The sequence below is a fragment of the Rhinolophus sinicus genome, linkage group LG02, assembly GCF_036562045.2.
Source record: "Rhinolophus sinicus isolate RSC01 linkage group LG02, ASM3656204v1, whole genome shotgun sequence".
Classification (NCBI taxonomy): domain Eukaryota; kingdom Metazoa; phylum Chordata; class Mammalia; order Chiroptera; family Rhinolophidae; genus Rhinolophus; species Rhinolophus sinicus.
The window spans coordinates 111,528,703-111,551,858 of NC_133752.1; the positions used below are offsets into that span (position 1 = coordinate 111,528,703).

Below are 23,156 nucleotides of genomic sequence, written 5' to 3' on the forward strand. Positions count from 1 at the left end.
GTGAGAGACATGTGAAGAGCTGAGAACCGAGCCTGGCACATGCTATCATTATTTGTATGCCTGGTCCCTGCAGCACAGGGGTATGGATACGGAACTGAGTGTGAATGTGGATTACTTGGGTCGGCAGTGGTTGGTGGGGCAGGTCCACACGTGATGACTGAGCAAGTACAATTGGAAAATGTGACTATGTAACTTAGGAAAATTTCAAATATACACAAGAAGAGAGTGAGTAGTATAATAAACCCCATGTACCCAATGCCTAGCTTCAACAATGATTGACTCATGGCTAGTCTTTTTCTTTCTCTAGCTTGCTCCTTTCCCCCTCCCCCACACACATACTGGTTATTTTAAAGCAAATTGCGGTTGCGAAGAAAGCTATTTTATGCATTATACTCTTAAAAGAGCTTTCAAACAGGAAAAACATAACCATTTATTATCCTCATTGTGGCTTGTGACCTATGAAAGTGGCATCATTTTCCAGGGGTGAGGGTGGGGGTAGTGGGGGTCGGTGGAAGAGGTCGGGGCAGCCAAAGGCTCCAGGGAGGGTGTGACTCCAGGGCTCTTCCAGGACATGGGGGAAAGCTTGGATTTCAAACCCGCTTCCTCAGAAAGCTCCCTCATGCCAAGCACTGAGCAGTTCATCATCTCTGAGCCAGCCTGAGATATTCCACCTCAAAATCCAAATAATAGCAGTCTTTTCCCAATTCAGAGAAAAAAAAACACAAGTTAATGAATGGAATTCTCAACTGCAGCTTCTTTCATATTTTCCTTAAACCTCACGGCCTCTGTGTCCATTTGTCTGCAACTGACTACTGGTAGACCACAGAGTGAATAAACAAACAGTGGGAAAGATTAATGGAAAAGCCTGGAAACAGATGATCAGGATAATCTGACAGCTTTCTGTGGACACATCTGCTTGTGCTTGTGATTTTATATCGTGCAGGACAAACAACACATGTTCTGCTGGTGAAGTTGTTCCTGCCTTGTGAGGAAGTGAGGCGCCACGTCAGCCTTCCAGTCCTGCGAGCAGTGCCATGCCTCAGGTGCGCCTCCAGCGGGGAATTCTGCGCAGCTGCTCTGGCTGCAAAGCGTAAAGCGGGGAGTCAGGAGCTCAGAGAGCCCACCAGGGACGTTGGCACCTTCGCTCCAAGGGCCAACCCACCGTGGGCAACAGAATTTACCTGAAGGTGGAGGGGTGCAGTGAGCAGGCTGGTTCCTTTCTGGGGTTGACACAGAAATGAAGCTAAGCAGAAAACGCATTCTCATAAAAGAAATTCCCCAGAGTAGTTTCTTATTGAGCATGAGGCCCAAGACAAATCCAAGACTAGAAAATGTTCAGGCACAGGTTCTCCTGGCCCCCTTTCCCTAGGTATTCACACTTCTGTTGGCTGACACAGCTCTCACATCCCAGAATTAATATATCAGAACACACCCAGTGAAGCTCAGGTCCCAGTTCTGAACAAAACTCTCTCAAGCAGTGGCCTCCTTGCTGCTTTGCCACCTGCTCCAGGGTCCCTCAGCAGAATTAGATCTGAAATGGGGGACCTGGCTCAGGGTCTAGGACGTAAGGAAGGAAAAAGGGAGGTGGAAATTGACTTTGAAAGGCAATTACGGGGGCTGCCAACCCAGAGTTGAGGTGGGAGCCTAAAGGAGTCTTCCTCTGCTCTCTGAGGTCACCCAGCCAGGCCTGGCAATTCCTCTGCCTCCCTTAGGCCTGGGCACCCCTGGTTCTCACGTTACCTATCTCTGGAATTGACCTCTGGGGACTGCTGGCCTCTCCCTGCTTTTCTAGGATTATCAGACTGGATGAGACTCAAAAAAGACACAGCACTCAATTTTTAAATAACTTTATAATTTCCCAATGGATTTAGTTTGTGAATAAAAAAGAAAAAAATGAACAAAGTGTTTACAATAATTATCAAGGCAAGTTGACTATAACACAATTTCTTTGTAGTGTCATCATCCTGTCAGTAACACGACGGGCCACCACACACACACACACACACACACTCACTCACACGCACATGCACACCTGCACGCACACGCACACACGCACGCACATGCACACAAGCACGCACGCACGCACACGTGCACGCACGCACACTGGAAGGCAGCGGGTGCATTTGCATCACAGACACCACCATTGCAGCTGCTACTGTCACCAAAAGGAACTCAAGCTACAAGGAGTCAGTCCCCGCTCCTCAGCTCCTCCTAAAGTGCAGCACTTCTCTTCTGAAGCTGAGGGGCGCGAGTCCCAGGGAGACCATCTCCATTCTGAACATCCTGGTGTACTGGGAGGTTTCTGGGCTAGTCCTGCCTGATGGGGCAGGCGGGCCAGCATGGTGGCATGCCACCCTCAGGGGCCTAGCGGCACTGGAGGATGATGCAATACTGGTGTGGTGCGGGAACTGGCGCTGGGCTCAGAAAGCTTGCTCTGGCCCACGCCTGGATCCTCTGGCTTCAGTTGGGTTCACTTCCTTTCCAAACCATGGTACCTCGGGGGCCAACAGAGACAGCCCGGGCCCAGGAGATCTGGGGTGTAAAAAGCTTCAAGGGAAAGAATCTAGGGACTGAAGCCAGAGGAACTGAGATCTGAGTACAATTCATTCACCTGGATTGCAGGCTCTGGGTTGGCCAGTGCTTGGCCCATATTGGATGGGTCACTGGATGATATAGCACCAAGTGGGCAGGAAAGAGGTTCTGTGACCTGTATGGGGCTGCTGCCAGGTGTGGGGCTTCAGAGTCAAGCCCAGGTTACCACACAGTATTAGGCACACTGAGCCAGGACCAACGTGGGGTGAGGGTGGTTATGGGGTCGCAAACTGTAAAAGTTCTACCCAGAGGTCCTGAGGATGTAAGGAAAACAGTGGCACAATAGGGATTCTCGGAGCCCCCGATTCTGTTCCTTCTCCTCAGCAGCTGTCGCTTAGCTAGGCAGTCACCTACCTGGAGTGTGGCCCTGTGCTTCCCAAGTGGCCAGCCCAACTGCCACCTCACCCGACTTGGGAGGAGGGGAGGAGTTTGGCTGCCCCATAGCTTGAATTCCTTTAACATGATATTGGTTTGCATTTTTTAAAAACACAGCTCTTTAATTTTTTTAGTTCTACAACTACATTTTAATATCTTAATAATCTCAACAACGGACACAACAACGTAACTGTCCCAATTCTCTGAGCCACACAGACAATATTGACAAGCAGAGAAACAGAAGGAGGTGGGATGGGACAAACACCCGCTCCCCCCAAATCAATCCCTAAAACCATCTCTCCCCCAAAAGAGTCAGGAGGAGAAAGACCTACAATAGGATCACAGCACTCGCTAAACACATTGGAAAAAAAATCAGGAGACACTTGGTTACAGCTTCGACACTAAAAAGTTTGAAAACAGTATTTGCTTAAAAAGAGTAAGTAAAGACAGCCATTTTGTTCAGAAGGATTTCCCTGTAACATGTTTTTTTCTTGCCCAAATATTCCCTTAGTTCACATGGGGGAAACTCCAGATTCTCTTAAAATGTTTCTTTGAATGGTTCAAGTTACTGGACTGGCAGTGATGGATGGGTGGCCTCACAGGCTTTGCACAGGGCAGCGAGCTGCACTGCATCTCCTTTTCCACAGTTCTGGACGGGTGGGGAGGTGAGGCCAGAGAGGCAGACATGAAAAGTACTGACAGTGCTGACAGATAGGGCCCACCAAAACTTAGGACGTGCCAAGGGAGGGTCATGTTCCATCCTCCGTGCTTTGCTCTTTCCTCCAAGACCCGGAAGGTGGCCTATGTGTAAGCAGCGGGATCAGACAAGAGGGCGGGATGGCGCTGGGATTAGCAGGACTGCCCAGCAGCAAATCCAAACGCCAATCTTGACCATCTACAGGGGCGGGACTAGGTCAGCAGTTGTCTAAAACGTTGTGATGACTTCCTCTTGCTCTTCTCTCACTCTCAGGAATGGGCGAGCCAATGAGCTCCTCATGGAAAAACCAAATAGACTTTTACTGACAAAAAGTGCCAGGTCACATTGCCAATAGTGACACTGAAGGTGGTCTTGGGTCCGGTCTGCCTCACTAGTATTTTAAAAGCCCACGTGTAAGGAAACGAGAAAAGAACTTAGATCTTTAGATAGAAATGTATGAGGTCAAAGGTTAGAACTGGGATGGCTTTGGGGATTCCTTTTCTTATTTCTTAATATGTTAAAGCCCATTTAAAGTCTTTTTTATTTCAAATGGTATCCAACTCCTTGCAAATCTCAATTCAGATACTTCATCAGGAACTTAATGAGTGCCTGGGACAGAAGTATGTGAAAAGATGAGAGTCACGTTGTATTTCTTTAGTCTTGAGCCCCAAGTTGGATTCTACCCATTTTACTTCTTGTTGTCGCCTTATGATGACCTTGATTTGGGGGTATAGATCTTTAGGTGTTAAGGGGAAACTAGACTTGCCAACGGAATGATGAGTTTGGTGAACATTACAGGCAACGTGCAGTGACCTGTCAAGGCCAATGACATTTTTGCTAATAGTTGTGTGACCTTGTGAAATCTTGAATACCATAAGAGGGTCACTAAATGACAAGTCCTTGTGTGATGGGAGTTGTATATTACTAAAAGTAGGCTCAATGAATGATCTCAACTCAATAAGATACTTTAAATGCTAGAAACGGGATTCACTTTGTCTCTGTAATATAAATGCAGGTCATGCTCACCATTAAACTTTAGCCAGAGCCTGTCTTCATCTAGGACCAAACAGTTCCCAGAGCCGTTGGCAAGACCCAGGAGGATCAATGAGATCCCCTGCTATGGTTTGTAGAGACCACACAGATGTCTGCCCCAGAAATGTCTCTTCTCAGAAGCAGTGGTCCAGAGGACTTCCATAAGGTTTCAGAGGGGAAGCAATAGGAAGGGCTGGAATGAAAAGTGAAGGGAAGGAGATGCAGAGAGCGTCACGTGCCAAGGGGGCAAGAGGGGCAGGTTCTGTAATTGATTGTAAAGGCAGAACCAGCGGGATCCAGGGAGACCTGACCGATGCCTCCTCTTATCAGACCAGCTGGAGAACAGCCAGCCAGCCAGCCAGCCAGGCCACTTCTTTGGGCATGGCTCTTCTCCTATGTTCTTTGTTCTGCTCTAGTCCTGAGAAGGGTGTTATTGTCATACCTCAGCTCTTTGCAGTAAGGTAGCTAAAGTGAGAGTCTACTATTCCAGCCTAAAATACTGGGCTTTCTACATGATTTATGGGCCGTGCAATACACACGTGGAAGTGAGGTAATTGACCACAAATGACCACCACTTATTACCGAACCCTTGCACCCCCACTCTGGCCAGTCTGGCTATCAGGAAGTGTCTCAGTAAGAAGTTTATGAGCAGAGTCCATTTAAACCTTCGACAAGGAACACTCTACAGCTTCTCACAGGGAGATTGTTTTACAGCAGGGAATCGGGGCAGCTGGAGACTTGACCATATAAGTGAACGAGACAGTCATGGCTGCTGTGGGAAGATGCTGACGGCTGTGATGACTTTACAGGCAGCGTCAGTGTCTTTGGGTGAGTACCTAGGGGAGGGGGAGGAGAAAACCAAGACAAAGACATTCAGCCCAGCAACTCTTATCAGGAGCTGGGGCTGTCTGGGAGGTGTCTGGCTACAGAGGTAAAGGCCTGCGTTTGGGTTAAGTGGTTTACTTCCCGGTGCCTGAGTACTGATGACTGCCGTTGCCTATGCTTGGGCAAAATGCCCTTCAAAATGCTAATACCTTCACCTGGATTTGTAACTTTGGGGTCAATTTTCTGACTTGTGACATGGAGCTGGCCAAGTTCCACAAGGTACGCACAGATGTGTTAAGAAAACTCCATTACAGCCCCTACACAGCAGACTCTTTCAGGGGAACAACAATAAACAAAAATCCTGGATCACCAAAGGGGATCCTGTAGGCAGGTCAGTGAGTCGGCCCCTTCCCCAAACCCATCAATTCCATTACAGTGAGAAAAGAGAAATGCTGATCTGTGAAAGATTTTTCTGGAAAGGACACCTTCTATTAAGGTGGGGGAGGGGAAGGGCATGCCTTGTGCTGCTCTGACTCACCCAGATGTGTCTCAGCGTCCTTTACATCTGTCCTGTAATTTTTTTTGAGGATGAGTGCCTAACACTGACTTGCAAACAGTAGGCATTTCATAAATATTCCCTGAATGAAAGAATGGAGGAAGGAATGTGTGTGGGATGAGAAACATTCATTTGTGCCAGAAGGAGTTTCCAGGCGATGCACGAGGCTATGGATCTGGGAGTGCAAATCAAGAGTAAAACCTTAAGGGTGGGAGGTGAGTCGGAAACTCAGTGATGCTGGGCTGCAGGAGCTTGGAGCACGGTGCTGGGAAGGCAGAAGCAATCCTCCGGGGCTTAGGGGCCTAGACTGTGCTGGGAGAGCGGCTCAGGAGAAACCCGCCTGACCCAACTGCTCCCCTTGTACAGAAGCAGAGCTGCTGAGGGCAATACTTCATGCCAAACCCTCTCCTCCTTCAATTTGAGAACATGGTCTGACAAACTAAGTATAAGGTCAAAGGTCTTAAACCAGAGGGACTCGAGGAAGAACTGTTGGCACCAGCTGCTTGTTACCGGGCGGACAGGAAGGGCAAGGTGGGTGAGAGACAGGGATGGGTGCTGCGCTCACCCACTCATCAAGAGGCCAGCTCGCAGCTGCCTGAGGAAGGCAAGCGAAGGAGACAGCAAGAAGGGGAGTTGTCCCTGTTCTCTCTTTCCCCCTCTTTTTCTAATACTACCCTTTCAAGATTTTGTTTTGACCCTTTTAGGAGAAAGCACCTATTGTGACATTAGAACACTCAGCTCTCTGGTCCGTGGGAACGCGTTCTCTCAGTATGTTGAACTCCAAGTAGATTCCAGCTTTAGCTCTCATGCCAAGGACAGAAGGTAGGAAGCTCCCGACTCCACGTCCCCCTGTGAGGGCACAGCCACCAGCATCCTGAATGCTCCGCTGCTGATGACTGGATGTCAGTTCTTCCTGGAGACGTAGCCACTTACCCACCCTGGACATCAAGCAAACAAGTGTAGAGACAACATCCAAAGTAGAAAGGCAGAGCAGGATGACAGATGTCAAAATGGCGCCGGAATCCCACCTGCAGGACTAACCAAAGCAGAGTAGAATTCGTAGTGTTAGTTTGGTGCCAAGAAGGTTCAGGGTGCCTGTTTCTTTTTGCAGTTCTCTTTCCTCAGCTCCTGGTTCAGGGCTGCTGGGCTGGCCACTCCCCACGGAGCAGGGTCAGGAGGACTCTTCCAATGCGTTGACCACCTGCTCCAGGATGTCGGGACAATGGTCTGCTATCTGCTGGAGAATGGTGTTGGCAAACTCCTGGAGCTCTGCGTTGTCCCGCTCACCCTTTTCTAACTCATTCTGAAGCTGAAAGAGAAAGGGAAGATGGATTTCAGATGAAAGGAAACAATCCTGTTTGCAGTAAGAGTTATGTTCATCTAATAAATGACATTTGCAACAACATGGAAGAAACTGAAGGCAGTATGCTAAAAGTGAAACAGCCAGGCAGAGAATGACAAATATTGCATGGTGTCACACGTGGGATCTGGAAAAAAAAGGTCAAACTCACAAAAACAGAGAGTACAATGGTAGGTGCCAGGGGCCGGGGAGTGGGAGGAAATGGGAAGAGGTTGGTAAAAGGGTACAAACTTTCAGCTATAAGATGAGTAAGGCCTGAGGATCTAACGTAAAACATGGTGTCTATAGTTGAAAATACTGTACTGTATATTGAAATTTGCTAAGAGAGTAGACCTTAAGTGTTCTCATAAAGAGAAAAGAAACTGTGTGAGATAATGAATGTGTTAACTCAATTGTGGGAACCCTTTCAAGATGTATATCAAATTATGTTGTACACTTTAATATTAATCACAATTTTGTCAATTATGCCTCAATAAAGCTAAAAAAAAAAAAAAAAAAGAAATGTAAAGAGATACTTTCTATGTGATGCCTTCCTGCATCTGAGTTAACAACCAGGAAAGTGTAAAAGTAAATCATCAAATGTCTTTTCACGAAAATGAGGCCTAAATCAGTTAGTGACTAGTGCAAGGCCCAGAGACAGTAATTTGCAGAGCTGCAACTCCAATCCCAGTGTCTCACCCAGGTGGAATGTTCTCTCCACCGCCACATGCATGCCCAAGGCCAGGGGCACATGGATGAGCTCAGACAGGATCTTAATCTTCCATAATGGTCCTTGCCCTTCGGAAACTTGGAATTTAAAAGACTTCCCCTCTTTCCTGTGCAACACTTTTATGCAGTGTATCAGATGACCCTACCTTTGGCCTGCTAATTTAACTAATGAGGTTATTCTGAGAAACATAAGGTAGTCAGTCCTCTGTTTAAGAATACATATGTTTCTAACTTCCTATTGTTTTAAACACCCTCTTTGACAATCCTTCCAGCATTAAGCCAACATTTATTGAGGGTCTGGATTTGATCCTTGCCCTGAAGACCCATTTAGGTTAATAAAAGGGACAAACACGTAAGCAGATAACCACAACCCAGTGTGGTAAGGGCCGTAACCAGGCAGGATGTGTGCTGCAGGAGAAGACGTGAGAAGGGCTGTTCCATCCTGGAGGAGTCTGAGAAGATGGCACTAACGGCAATGTGTGATTTGGACCTTGAGAGCTGACAGGAGTTTGTCTGGGAGATCAAAGAGAGAAGAAGCTTTCAAGCAGATGAAACAAACACAGATGCAGAGCTATGAAAGCGCTTGGCACAGATCTAGGGAAGAGTGAGGCATTCAGTATGGCTGGAAGTCAGGTAAGGGAACTGGGTGGAGGATGATAGGAAACGAAGCTGAGGAGACAGCCTGGGGCCAGACTGTGTATGTAAAGTAAGGAGTTCAGATTTAATCTGGTTAAAACAACAACAGAAAGAAGTCTAAGAGTTTTTAAACACTACGGAGACATGATCAGCTTCATTTTCTTGGAAGATAGCTATGAAGATAAAAACACGACAGAATGAGTGGGAAAAAGAATACGGCAAGGGAGGTAACTGTTACAAACCCAGGTGAGAGCTGAGGAGGGCTAACACTCAGGTGGGGTCCAGGGACACGGAAAGGAACAGCTGCATGTGAGATTTCTGCAAGTAGGGCTGATAGGAGGTGGAGCCAAGTGACAGGGGATAGAGAATGACTTGGACAGTTCTAGCTGGGGATACTAGACAAATAAGACTGAAAATACAGGAGGCAGAGCAGGTTTTAGGAAAGGAGGGGAATTAAAACTTGAGTTTAAAGTATAGTTAAGAACATAGGTTCTGGAGTTAGGCTGTCTCGGTTTCAGTGTCAACTCTACCAATTATTGACCTGGACCTCTCTGAGCCTCAGTTTCCTCATCTGTAAAATGAGGCAATAACATTTATAGGGTTGTTTTAAAGAATTAATGAGATATTCCTATAAAGTGGGTATAATGCCTTACACAGAGAAAATGCTTGATAAATGTTAGATGTTGTTATAATTACTGTTGTTTTTATTAAATAGGTAAGATTACTCAGAAAGAGCATATAGATTAAAAAGCAAAGAGAACCAAGTTTTAATTACAGTCTTGATAGAATCTAGATGCTCAGAGCCAAGAATTACTATGCTGCTTCCTCAAATATATCAAAAAGTTAGGAACAGATTTAGAAATCTACTTTCTGCTACTGTGTTTCCCCGAAAATAAGACCTAGCCAGACAATCAGCTCTAATGCATCTTTTGGAGCAAAAATTAATATAAGACCTGTATTATATTATATTATACTATACTATATTATATACGGTCTTATAGTATAGTAAAATAAGACCGGGTTTTATATTAATTTTTGCTCCAAAAGACGCATTAGAGCTGATTGTCCAGGTCTTATTTTCGGGAAAACACAGTAAGTGTTGACTGTAAGATCAAGACATGCAAGGGCTAGACTCAGACCACACTAAGTCTTGTGCATATCAAGGCTTGGCTGTGTCATATACACAGGAGTCTCTGAAACAGGGAAACCAAGGGGACCAGGTGCCTTGTACATACAGCTGCACAGAATACAATCCAGAAATACTGCTAGGTGAAAAGGCTACAACTCTCACGTCTCTTCAGTGGAACTGAAGTCAACCACGCAAAGTAAGTGAGGAGGACGTCAGGTTGTATTGCTTCAATTTCCCATCTCAGTCATTCCCAGGAATATTCTGAATAACTTTGGAATATATTTGGAGCCAGGTATTTGTACTTCATTTATGCTTTACAAGTCACATATTTATTTCCCATGAAATATTTTTCATTCTTTTTGGCTTCTGTTAAGAAGATAAACATGGGGGCTGGCCCGGTGGCTCAGGCTGTTAGAGCTCCATGCTCCTAACTCCGAAGGCTGCCGGTTCGATTCCCACATGGGCCAGTGGGCTCTCAACCACAAGGTTGCCAGTTTAATTCCTCGAGTCCCGCAAGGGATGGTGGGCTCCGCCCCCTGCAACTAAGATTGAACACGGCACCTTGAGCTGAGCTGCCTCCCGGATGGCTCAGTTGGTTGGAGTGCGTCCTCTCAACCACAAGGTTGCCGGTTCGACTCCCACAAGGGATGGTGGGCTGTGCCCCCTGCAACTAGCAACGGCAACTGGACCTGGAGCTGAGCTGTGTCCTCCCCAACTAAGACTGAAAGGACAACAACTGGAAGCTGAATGGCCCCTCCACAACTAAGATTGAAAGGACAACAACTTGACTTGGAAAAAATCCTGGAAGTACACACTGTTCCCCAATAAAGTCCTGTTCCCCTTCCCCAATAAAATCTTTAAGAAAAAAACAAAAAAAGGAAGATAAACATGAAGTTACTAATGGATACATTTTAGTTGAATAACATTTTCAGCCATTTTTTGGATTTAAAAAGTATGACAATCATTGTAGGAAATTTGGAAAAGAAAAGCACCAAGGAAAAAAACCACACCTATAACATTAGCATCAGGAGATAACTGTTGCTATATATTTTGTCATAATATCCTTTGGGACTTTTATTATATATACATGTAGTTTTAGAAACAAAAGGGTAATGATATTATATAGGTTATTTATAAACTGACTTTATTTTTATCTAAAAGTACACTACAAATACATTTCTAAACCAAATATCAAAGGCTGTTTTTGGAACTTGAAAATTGATTCTAAAATTTATCCTGAAGTGTAAATATATAAGAAGAGCCAAAAAAAAAAAAAAAAAAAAAAAAAAAAAAGTTTTAAAGAAAGAAAAATTATGTGGGACTTGCTCTACCACATTATAAAACAAACTATGAAACTACACTAATTAGAAGAGTATTATATTGATAAAATTAGATGAGTGGGATTTAGAATATGATTAGGAGGCATTTGAAATCAATTAATATTTTGGGATGATTGGGCCTACTTGTATTTAGATTCCTGCTTTACCGTATATAAACGTAAACTTCAAATCGGCCAAAGATCTAAATTTAAAAATTATACTGTGAATATACATTCTTCTCAAGTGCACATGGAATATTCTCCAGATCATATGTTAGGCCACAAAACAAGTTTAAATAAATTTTAGGAGGGCTGAAATCTCATCAAGGATCTATTCTGACCACAACGGTGTGAAACTAGAAATCAATTATAAGAAGTAACTGGAATATTTACAAATATGTGGAGATTAACCAACATGCAACTGAAAAACCAACTGGTCAATTAAGAAATAAAAAGAAATAACAAAATACCTAAGACAAATAAAAATTGAACTACAACATACAAAAACTTACAAGATGCAGCAAATGTCGTTTCAAGAGAGAAAGTCATAAATACCTACCTTAAGAAAAAAGAAAGATTGCCAATAAACTACCTAACTTCACACCTCAAGGAACTAGAAAATGAAGAACAAACAGAGCTAGAAAATGAAGAACAAACAATGCCAAAAGTTAGTAGAAAGAAGGAATTAACAAAAGTCAGAGCAGAAATAAATGACATAGAGACTAAAAGGATAATGGAAAAGATCAATAAAATTAAGAGCTTGTTTTTGAAAAGATAAACAAAACAGACAAATTTTTAGTTAGATTTACCAATAAAAAAAGAGAGAGGTCTCAGATAAAATCAGAAATGAAAGAGAAGATGTTAGAACTGATATCACAGAAATACCAAGAATCATAACAGACTACAATGAATAATTATATCTTAACAAATTAGAAAACTTAGAAGAAATGTATAAATTCCTAGAAACATAAAACCTATCAAGACTGCATCATGAAGAAACAGAAAATCTGAACAAACTGAACACTAGTAAGGATTCTGAATCACTAATCAAAAACCTCCCAACAAACAAAGGTCCAGGGCCAGATGCCTTCACTGGTGAATTCTACCATACATTCAAAGAAGAATTAATAACAATGCTTTCAAACTCTTCCAAAACACAGAAGAGGAGGGAATACTTCCAAACTCATTTTACAAGGCCAGCATTATTACTCTGATACCAAAAATTTGACAAGGACACCATAAGAAAAGAAAATTGCAAGCCAATATCCCGGATGAACACTAATGCAAAAATCCCTGAACAAAATATTAGCAAACCAAATTTAACAATACATTACATTCAACAATACATTAAAAGGATCATACACTATAATCAAGTGGGACTTATTCCAGGGATGCAAAGATGGTTCAACATCTGCAAATCAATGTGACACACCACATTAGAAAAGTGAAGGATAAAAATATACGATCATCTCAACAGATGCAAAAAAAATATCCATTTAGATAAAAAACTCTCCTGGAAGTGGGTATAGAGAGAATATACCTCAACATGATAAAGGCTATATATGACTATTCCACAGCTAACACCATACTCAACAGTGAAAAGCGGAAAGCTTTCCTTTAAGATCAGGAACAAGACAAGGATGCCTACTCTTGCCACTTTTATTCAACATAGTATTAGAAGTCCTAGCCAGAGCAATTCGGCAAGAAAAAGAAATAAAAGGTATCTAAATTGAAAGAGAAGAAGCAAAACTGTCACTACTTGCAGATGACATATTATATGTAGAAAACCTTAAAGAGTCCACCGAAAAACTGTTAGGATTAATACAAAATTTAAAGTTGCAAGATACAAAATCAATATACAAAAATCTGTTGTGTTTCTATATATAGTAATAAAGAACTCAGAAAGAGATATTAAGAAAGCAATCCCATTTACAACTGCATCAAAAAGAATAAAATACCTAGGAATAAATTTAACCAAGGAGGTAAAAGACCTGTGTACTGAAAACTCTAAGACAATGATGAAAGAAGCTGAAGAAGACATGAATAAATGGAAAGATTCTATGGTCACAGATTGGAAGCTACTTCCAGGACTTTTTTCCATGTCAAGTTGTTTGTTGTCCTTTCAATCTTAGTTGTGGAGGACGCAGCTCAGCTCCAGGTCCAGTTGCCGTTGTTAGTTGCAGGGGGCGCAGCCTGCCATCCTTTGCGGGACGTGTGGAATTGAACTGGCAACCTTGTGGTTAAGAGCCCACTGGCCCACGTGGGAATTGAACCGGCAGTCTTTGGAATTAGGAGCATGGAGCTCTAACTGCCTGAGCCACTGGGCCGGCCCTGGAGGAATCAATATTGTTAAAATGTTCATACTACCCAGAGCAATCTCCAGATTCAGTGCAAACCCTATCAAAACTCTAATGGCATTCTTCACAGAAACAGAACAAACAATCCTAAAATTTGTATGAAACCATAAAAGACCCTGAATAGCCAAAGCAATTTTGAGAAAAGAAGACCAAAGCTGGAGGCATCATGCTCCCAGATTTCAAACGACATTACAAAGCCATAGTAATGAAAACAGCATGGCACTGGCACAAAAACAGACACACAGATCAATGAAACAGAATAGACAGCCCAGAAATAAGCTCACATACATACATGGTCAATTAATTTATTACAGAGGAAACAAGAATATACAGTGGAGAAAGGACAGTCTTTTCAATAATAAATGGTGTTGGGAAAACTGGCCAGCCACATGTGAAAGAATGAAACTGGACCACTATCTAACACCACACATAAAAATTCACTCAATATGAATGAAAGACTTGAACGTAAGACCTGAAATCTTAAAACTCCTAGAAGGAAACAGTCAGTAAGCTTCTTGACATGGGTCTTGGTGATGTTTTTAGATTTGAGGCTAAGAGCAAAGGCAACAAAAGCAAAAATGAACAAGCGGGATGATATTTAACTAGGAAGCTTCTGCACAGTGAGGGACCATCAACAGAATGAAAAGGCAGCTGACAGAATGGGAGAAAATATTTGCAAATCATATACCTGATAAGGGATTGACATCCAAAATATATAACTCATACAACTCAATAGCAAAACAACTCAAATAACTCATACAACTCAAAAGCAAACAGACAAACAATCTGATTAAAAAATGAGCAGAGGATCTGAATATCTCTGAGGAAGACATACATATGACCAACAGGTACAGGAAAAGGTGCTCACTGTCATTAATCATCAGGGAAATGCAAATCCAAACTACACCGAGACACCACCTCACACCTGTCAGAATGGTTATTATAAAAAAGACAAGAAATACAAGTGTTGCTGAAGATATGGAGAAAAGGGAACCCTTGTGCACTGTTGGTGGGAATGTAAATTAGTACAGCCACTATGGAAAACAGTAAGGCAGTTCCTAAAAAAATTAAAAATAGAACTATAATATGATCCATTTATTCTACTTCTTTATATATCCAAAGAAAATGAGAACACTTTAACTGAAAGAGAGATATGCACCTCCATGTTCATTGCAGCATTTTTTATGATAGCTAAGACATGGAAGCACCCTAAGTGTCCATCGATGGATGAATGGATAAAGAAAATGTCATATATTATACACACATATACATATACAATGGAATATTATTCAACCATAGAAATTAAGGAAATCCTGCCATTTGCAACGTATGCACAGGTGTAACTTACGGGCTTATGCTAAGTAAAATAAGTCAGACAGAGAAAGGCAAATACTGTATGATATCACTTATATGTGGAATCTAAATGAAAACAACAACAAAAACCCAACTGAAGTCATTGATACAGAGAAGACTGTTGGTTGCCAGAGGTAGGGGGTGGGAGGTGGTTAGAAAAGGGTGAAAGGAGTCAAAAGGTACAAGCTTCCAGTTATAAAATAAATAAGTCCTGGGGTTGTAATGTACATCACAGTGACTACAGCTAATAATACAGTTGTGTATTTGAAATATGCTAAGAGAGTAGGTCTTACAAATTCTTATCACAAGAAAAAAACGTTTTAACTATGGGTGGTAATGGACGGTAACTAGACTCACTGTGATAATTTTACAATATATACAAACATTTAATCATTATGTTGTACACCTGAAACTAATATGACGATGTTATATGTCAATTATATCTCAATAAAAATAATTAAAAAATTATACCGTGAAAGTACTAGAAGCAAATGGAGGAGCACTTTTTATAATCTTGGGCTGGGGTGTAGGTAAACGCTCTTTTACTTTTTGCAGTAGACAAAATGTTTACTTATATTGAAATTCTAATTCTTATATTGAAATTCTAATCTGAATGTGATGATATTTTGAGGTGGGGCCTTTGGGAGACAATTTGGTCATGAGGGTGGAATTTTCATGAAAGAGAATAGTGCTTATAAAAAGAGTTCCGAGAACTAGCTAGCTTTTCCACCATATGAGGATACAAGGAAAGACAGGCAGCATGCAATCCAGAAGGCAGCTCCCACCAGAACCAGACCATGCGGGGCATCGTCATCTTGGACTTCTAGCCTCCAAAATGGTAAGACATAGATTTCTGTTGGTGATAAGCCACACAGTTTATGGTATTTTGTGACCACAGCCTGAACTGACAAAGACAAGGGGTAACGCTTTTAAAGAAAGCTACAAAAGGATAAAAAAAACAAAAAGGACAAATTTGACTGTAAAGAAATTTAAAATGTTTGTATGGAGACAGAAGAGATAAATTTAAATAAAAATAAAAGTGATGCCTTAGGAAACATTTATAATAAATAAGACAAAAAGACAAAGGATTGATATCAATATATTATAAAAGTGGTACTATAAGCCCAATAACTGGATAGAAAAATGGACAGAGGATATGAACAAAAAAACTCACAGAAAGAATACAAACGGCTAAAAAGCACATAAAAAAATAGTCAACTTTGTTAATAATTAAAGAAATACAAGTTAAATAAGATAGGTTTTTTTCCTTCCTTATCACATTGGCAAAAGTTTCAAGTTAAAAATTAGTGCTGGTAAGAATTTGGGGAAGTGGGTACTTTATCCTATTATTGATGGGAATGTAGATTGGTAAGCAATCTGGTCTCATCAAACAAATTTAACTGTATATATCCTTTGACCAAAAAAGTTTCATATTTAAGAATATATTCTATAGAAATACCAGTAAGAAATTCAGGAATGTACGCACAAGTATGTTTACCAGGGCAATTTGAAAGAGCAAAAATTTATTAGTAAACTTAGTGTCAAACAAGAGGTGAGGGAGATCTTTATGTTTGGACCTACATATAAAAAATGTATGAAACACAAAACTATTAAAGAGTGGTTAGTTTTAGTGGATGGAAAGACTTTTATTTTACTCTGTATACTTCTATATTGTTTAATAGCACAAGCAACATCAATTTTACGATAAATATGAATAAAAATGTATAATATAAATATTCAAAGTTACATGTATTTTGAAGTGTGTAATTCTTATATTCTAAGACACTGAGAAGGGACAAACAGAAACGAGTAAAATATTTACTCAGAAAGTATTGATGGATTCACCAATGAAAAGGAATGAAGCGCTGACATGTGCCGTAACATGAACCATAAAAACATTATGCTAGGTGAAAGAAGCCAGTCACAAAAGACTACATATTGTATGATTTCACTCTTATGAAATGTCCAGAGTAGGCAAATCCAGAGTTAGAAAGTAGATTAGTGGTTGCCTAGGCCTGGGGTGAGATGGGGTAATCGGGAGTGACTGCTAATAAATACGGATTTCTTCTTGGAATGATAAAAATGTTTGAAAACTGATTGTGGTGATGGCTACACAACTCCAACAACATATTAAAACTATCGAACTGTACACTTTAAATGAGTGTATTGAACGGTGTGTGAATTATACCTCAATAAAACTAAAACAAATTGACTGAGTACTCCACGCAAAACTCTGCATAGTAAATGCCCACAGAGAGGTATATGGTGCTACTGCCTTTAGTTTGGGCAAAAAGGAGGAGGAGAAGGGGGAAGAACATGGCCGTTGATATTAGAGGACAGAAAGAAGGGTCATTCTAAATGGAAAAATAGTATGAGCTAATAAGGCATGGAGGGAATGTACTTGGCTGTTCACTGTGTTCGGAGCACAGGAATTCCCTGGTCTTGACAGAAGCAATACTGTGTTTCCCCCAAAATAAAACCTAGCCAGACAATAGGCTCTAATGCGTCTTTTGGAGCAAAAATTAATATAAGACCCGGTTTTATTTTACTATAAGACTCGGTATAATATAATATAATATAATATAATATAATATAATATAATACAATACAATACAATACAATACAATACAATACAATACAAGACTGGGTTTTATATAAGACCGGGTGTTATATTAATTTTTGCTCCAAAAGACACATTTGAGCTGAGTGAGTGTCTGGCTAGGGCTTATTTTCGGGAAACGGTACCAGCTCTTCGAGAGTGACAAGAGGCCCCTGGGTTGGTCAGGCTTGGGTACTGTCCCTCAGAGGACCTCTCCACCCCCATTCCATTACACAGTGGCAGTGAAGCCACACCTAGGGCACTGTGTTCCATTTCAGGCACCTCATTACCAGAAAAATGGAGACAAACTGGAATAAGTTCAAAGGAAAGTGGCAGGCATGACTAAGAAGCTGACAGGATCATTTTATGAGGCAGGATTAGAAGAACTAAATAGTAGACCTGAACTAACTGAAAACGAAGGGGAGGGAATGTGATTATTACCTACACATGTCAGGAGGGTGTAAACAAGAAGCCGGAAGAGTGATTAGTACTGGAGGAGGAAGTATAACTAAAAGTGATGGAAAAAGAGTAGGGGCAGAAAAAACCAGAGTTAGACTGTAAGGCTATGCTTTTTCCAAGGTCTAGTGAATGGTTTGCCTGAGAAAAGGTGTTTAAAAAAATATAATGGGGGATCAAAAGAACCAAAAGGTTCAGCGAAGGAAGTGTTCCTTCATTGGCTGCAGTTGCTTTCCATCTGGTAAACCTTTCTCTGCTCTCCAAGGATTACGAATGGTTTGCATTTTATCTGAAAGCAGCATTAAATGTGGGCATGGCTGAGCACCGAGAGATTTCACTGGCACTAGATCCATTCTATGCTAAAATTTCCTGTCTTGAAAAAATCTCAAAGATCAAGCTTTTTGTGAAACTGGAATTACTTGTAAAATAAGGGTTTTTATTCTGACTTTGAAATGCAAAGCTTTAGTCATTCTGAAGTCAAAGGAATACAGAAATGTGTTATTAAAACGTGCAGACCACTTAGTAAAGAAAGGCGGTGTGAAGGAAGCAAAAAACAAAAACATAGACAGGTGTGCTACACAGCACAGGTGTGAAAACAAATCTTGAAATGCATTAGCACTTTGTTATTTTAAAGTATTTCATTAGCACGTGCATCACATGTAAAAAAGTAAGTTTTGATATGGTTTCAATATGTAGCAGGTCCTATGGATAAACTGGGAAAGGTGTATTCTAGTTTTTGAGACTTCATTTTGCAGGTGTCCCTCGAGGCATTCCTGGTCCCTGCACCCCTTGCCCTTGGCCCCTCCCATTCCTCCAGGCCGGTCTATCCACCTCGCACTTCCTCCCCAAAGAAACATCCCTTTAGCTTGAATTTCCCCCAAAGTACAAACATGTAATATTTCGAATTTAATGAAAATGCTTATTCTATCCTAGCTGCAATCAATTAAATCATTCTCCTTCCCTCTTTCCCTTCCTTGTTAAAGCTACAAATCCAAACTTAGTGTTTGTACGACTGAGTCATTCCAACAAGATCTTCCATTTCCTATTCTCTGCTTTCTAACATTGGCAGGCTTATTCCATCACTGCCAGTACCACGGTGAAAACTACGGTTTGACTTCTTGCCCACTTTCTTAAAAGCACCATAACTACATAGCACATAAGCTTACATGCGCCCTTCCCTGGATATAAACAATTTTCTGTGTAAGGATTGAAAGCTTTGCATCTAAAGACAAATGACAACAAACTTAACAGTACTCCCACAGTAAAATAATTTCCACTAAACTGCAAAACAAATTTCTTCCCATGAACCCTGCAATCTCCTTCTGTAACTTATGCATTAAACCTCATATCTTAGCATCTTAGTTTCTTCCATATACAAAATATCTACTACAAAGTCTTCCTCAAGCCTCCCAGGCACCTCAAGATATAGCCCCTCTCCACTTAACCTTCATTTCACTAAGATACTCTGGAGGAAGGGACTACTGGCATTATACATGTACAGGTATGTGCCTCCAGTAGAGAAATATAAAATAAAGTGCTCTGCTAAAAGAAACAGGGGTTTGGCCACGTGGTTAGGATGACCATGGGGCAGCCAGTCTGGCTGCTCCAAGCTTCCTGCACGCGGGGTCTGGCACTGTGAGTGGCACAAGGCAGTTCTCACGATAGCTCAGGGCCGCTCAGTGTGTAAGCAGCAGTGGTTCTGAGGAAACTTACTGAGGGAACGCAGCCAGGAAACATCCTACCTCAGCATGACCCTACAACACTCCGTGCTACTCCTTCCCAGGCCAACTTGAGCCAGCCTTCCAGGTCCCTGTTCCCTCTGTGACCTGTTTCCAGTCTCTCCTCTCCCCTGGCCTTTGCTAGGGCTTCAGAGGGCACGCTCATCCTGAAAAGGCCTTTTGAATCTGCAAGTACACAAGCTTTGGAATCACAAGGTAGTGCTAACTTTTTTCTTTCTTTCACCATCAAACATCTCAAAAGAACAGTCTGTATTTGCTACCTGTTTCTCTTTTCCCGCCTTAACAGCTTTCAGTTTTTGCCATTTCAACGAAACTGTTCTCTCAAAAGTTTACTAAACTAAGATCTCTGCATTGAAAACTATAAAACACTATTTAGAGAAATAAAAAAAACCTTAAAAAGAAGGATGCAGCATGATTATGGATTGGAAAACTCAATACTGCAAAAGTCAATTCTGCCCAAATTAATTTATAGATTCAATGCAATTCAAACCAAAACGTTTGGTTGGCAGGTGCAAACCAAAACGTATGCACGCGCGCGTGTGTATAAACTGACAAGGGATTCAAAGTATAAGTAGAAATGCAAAGACCCAGGGACAGCCAAAGCAATCCTGAAGAACAAAGTTATAAGAAGAACTTGAAGAATTGTCACGAAGAAAAATACTACTATAAAGCTACAGTTGTTATCATAGTTTGCAACTGGCACAAAACCAGACATATAGACCAATGAAACCAAAGAGAATACAGAAAAACAGCCCAAACCTGGGAATAATCCAAATGTCCAACAACAACTAAATGACAAACTGTGGTACATCCATACAATGGAATGTCATATGGCAATGTGACTGCATGGACCACTGTTAAGTGTACCCTAATAGGTGCACTTCGTAATCATGATGTTGATGAAAGACTAGACACAAGAGGTCACACTATGATGCCAGGCAGGAGAGGTTTGTAAGTAGGCAAACCGGACCTGTAGCATGAGAAGTCAAGTCCCCGTTGCAGGGCGGGCGGAGCAGTGACCGGAAAGGGGCGCGATGGGAAAGGGGCGTGGCCAGAAAGGGGCGTGGCCAGAAAGGGGGCGTGGGCGGAAAGGGCGTGACCGGAAAGGGAAGTGCCTAGAGGCTTTCGAGGATCAGGGATGTTCCGCTCTTGTGTCAGGTGTCCGTTGTAAGTGTGTAAAAACTAACTGAGTTTTATATGTACGATCTGTGTACTGCTTTGTATACATGCTATACTTTAAAACAAAAAAAAACTACCCCCCAAAACCCAAACCTCAAGGATTACCGAACATGACAACCCAGAGGTGTTTACTCAGTCTTTGTCCTACCGCCCCTTCCGCGATCCCTGCCTGCCCTGATGACACCGCCTCCTAAAATCTCTCTCCCCTCCTAACTTTCTGGCTCTCCTCCCCTGCCCACAGATTTCCAATCCGTCCTGCTGCTGTCCTCTTCCTGCTCTTCCTCCCACACCTGTAGGTGTTTCCTGGGGTCTAAGGAGGCTTCCCTCTTACATCCCCTGCTCAGGTAACACTATCTAGCTCCAGCTTTATAAAGTGCTAATAATAATAGTAACTAATTTACTGGACCTTAATTATAGGCCAGGTATTGTTCTGAGTACTTAGCGCATTCACACCTTTACTCCACTTTCTTTGCTAATTATTTCTTTTGAGGTGGGCTTTTCTGAATTTGAAAAACTTTTTATTTAGCACATACATATATACAAGAGAGAATAATAGTATAATGAGCCTTATATGACCTGATTTTAATCATTATCAAGGTATGTCAATATAATTATAACTCTAGTTCTCTTCTCTCTCCTGAATTTCAGACTCACATTTTTCAAATGCTCGATAAACATTTCTTTGTGAATGCTCGCTCCACTTACACATCAAATCATACCGTTCAGACTATTTAATAAACTGTTCTTTTCACTAAATAATTACTACAAATAGCTCTTCATGTGGTTAAATAGTCTTCGAAGACACAATTCTTCTGTGAGATTCTTGCTACTGCCCTTTTCAGGCCATGTTTCTTTTGGTTTAGGTTCTCCATTGCAGACCACCTCCTGGTCACAACCCTAAATACACGCTCTCATGCTGCTACATTTTTTGCTTATTGCAGTCACTTCACAACCACTTCAACCCTGGCTTATATGAGTAATCTTTCTAAATCAGGTTGGATTAGGCTCCCTCCTCTCCTTCCAATATCGTAAATGATTTCCTGCCACAATCTGGCAGCCCTATGCTCCTTTTCCAGTTCGTCTCCTTGCGCTTCCTTGCTAGTCCCTTGTCTTTGCTTTTACTTTGACGTGGTTCTCTCCCCCTAGAATGTGGACGGTCTTACCTCTTACACACCTCTCTTCCCCATCTTACCACCTACCATACGCTTCATGGTTGAGCTCAATTGCCCTTTTTCTCTGAGAAGCCTTCTCTACTTAGAAGTGAATATTGCTAAAGTATTAATTTTGTCTCACGTTTAAAGAGCTGGCTATGTGTTTAATTCTCCAACTCTCCTGCAAACTCTTGATGAATTCTGTTTTACATACCAATGCTGCCTAGCAAAATATCCTCCACATAGCAAACAAACGAAAAATGACTGGTGAATAAACTAAAGCAACAGACACTAATCCTGGGGGGAAACAATGATAACTTTCCAAAGAGTTTAAGATAAAATCTGAAGCATCTCCAAATCAAGACCATGATGCAGACCTCAGAGCAGGGTGCCTAAACTATGCACTGTAAGCACCCCACTTTGTTTAAAGTTCTCGAAAGATGGAGTATGGGACAAGTATAGGATACCAAGGTGGCCTCTGGCAGGAATTTTGGCTTTGTCTGCTGAATGTTATTATAATGTATTCTGTTCTTAGTAGCTATTCCAGCCCTCCCTGAACTCAGAGTAGTAACATGATTTCTAGAGGGATGCGAGCCAAGAATCACAAATGCAACAGCAACTCTATCTGAATGCTCAAAGCAACACACATCTAAAGTGTGTGTGGCAGAGGGAAGAAGAGCATGCTTTTGCTTCCACAACTGTTCAGGGGAGAAACAGGCAGAGGAAGCTCAGAAGGAAAGCTCAGTGAGGTATTTCAGAGATGATGTTATACAACCTCACACCCAACAAAAACACTGCTGTGAAAGGCTGGCTGTAAGGGAAACCACTCGAGCGCCCTTCCTGCTTTCAGGGTTCGGCTGGCTGTCAGGAACAGATGGACGGTGCGAAGGACAATAAGGAACATGGCTGGGCTGGATGGAGGAACAGAATACAGCTGAGGCATGGGCAGGCTGTTATCCCGGGAAGCCGCCCAGGCCAGTCCAGCTCACACAGACAGGGCTGCTGTTAGAACAGGTACAGCTGAGGAAAAGACCAGGGACAGCTAATAGAAATCCACACAAGAAGAAAGTTTTAAGAGAGAAAATCTTATTTCA

At 41.9% G+C, this 23,156-nt stretch overlaps 1 protein-coding gene across 8 annotated transcripts in view; it reads right to left on the reverse strand.

Annotated features, from left to right (window-relative positions):
• Window positions 1-1,831: 1,831 nt before the first annotated feature.
• The window catches only part of ERC1 (ELKS/RAB6-interacting/CAST family member 1), a 490,623-nt gene continuing 469,298 nt past the window's right edge, over window positions 1,832-23,156 (reverse strand). For 7 of the 8 annotated variants that reach the window (XM_019711308.2, XM_019711306.2, XM_074325175.1 and 4 more), the window contains one exon: window positions 1,832-7,386. In XM_019711308.2, coding sequence (XP_019566867.1) covers window positions 7,249-7,386 — 138 coding nt within the window. In that variant the 3' untranslated portion in view covers window positions 1,832-7,248. The remainder of the gene's footprint in view (window positions 7,387-23,156) is intronic. The other variant, XM_074325176.1, reaches the window with a different exon arrangement.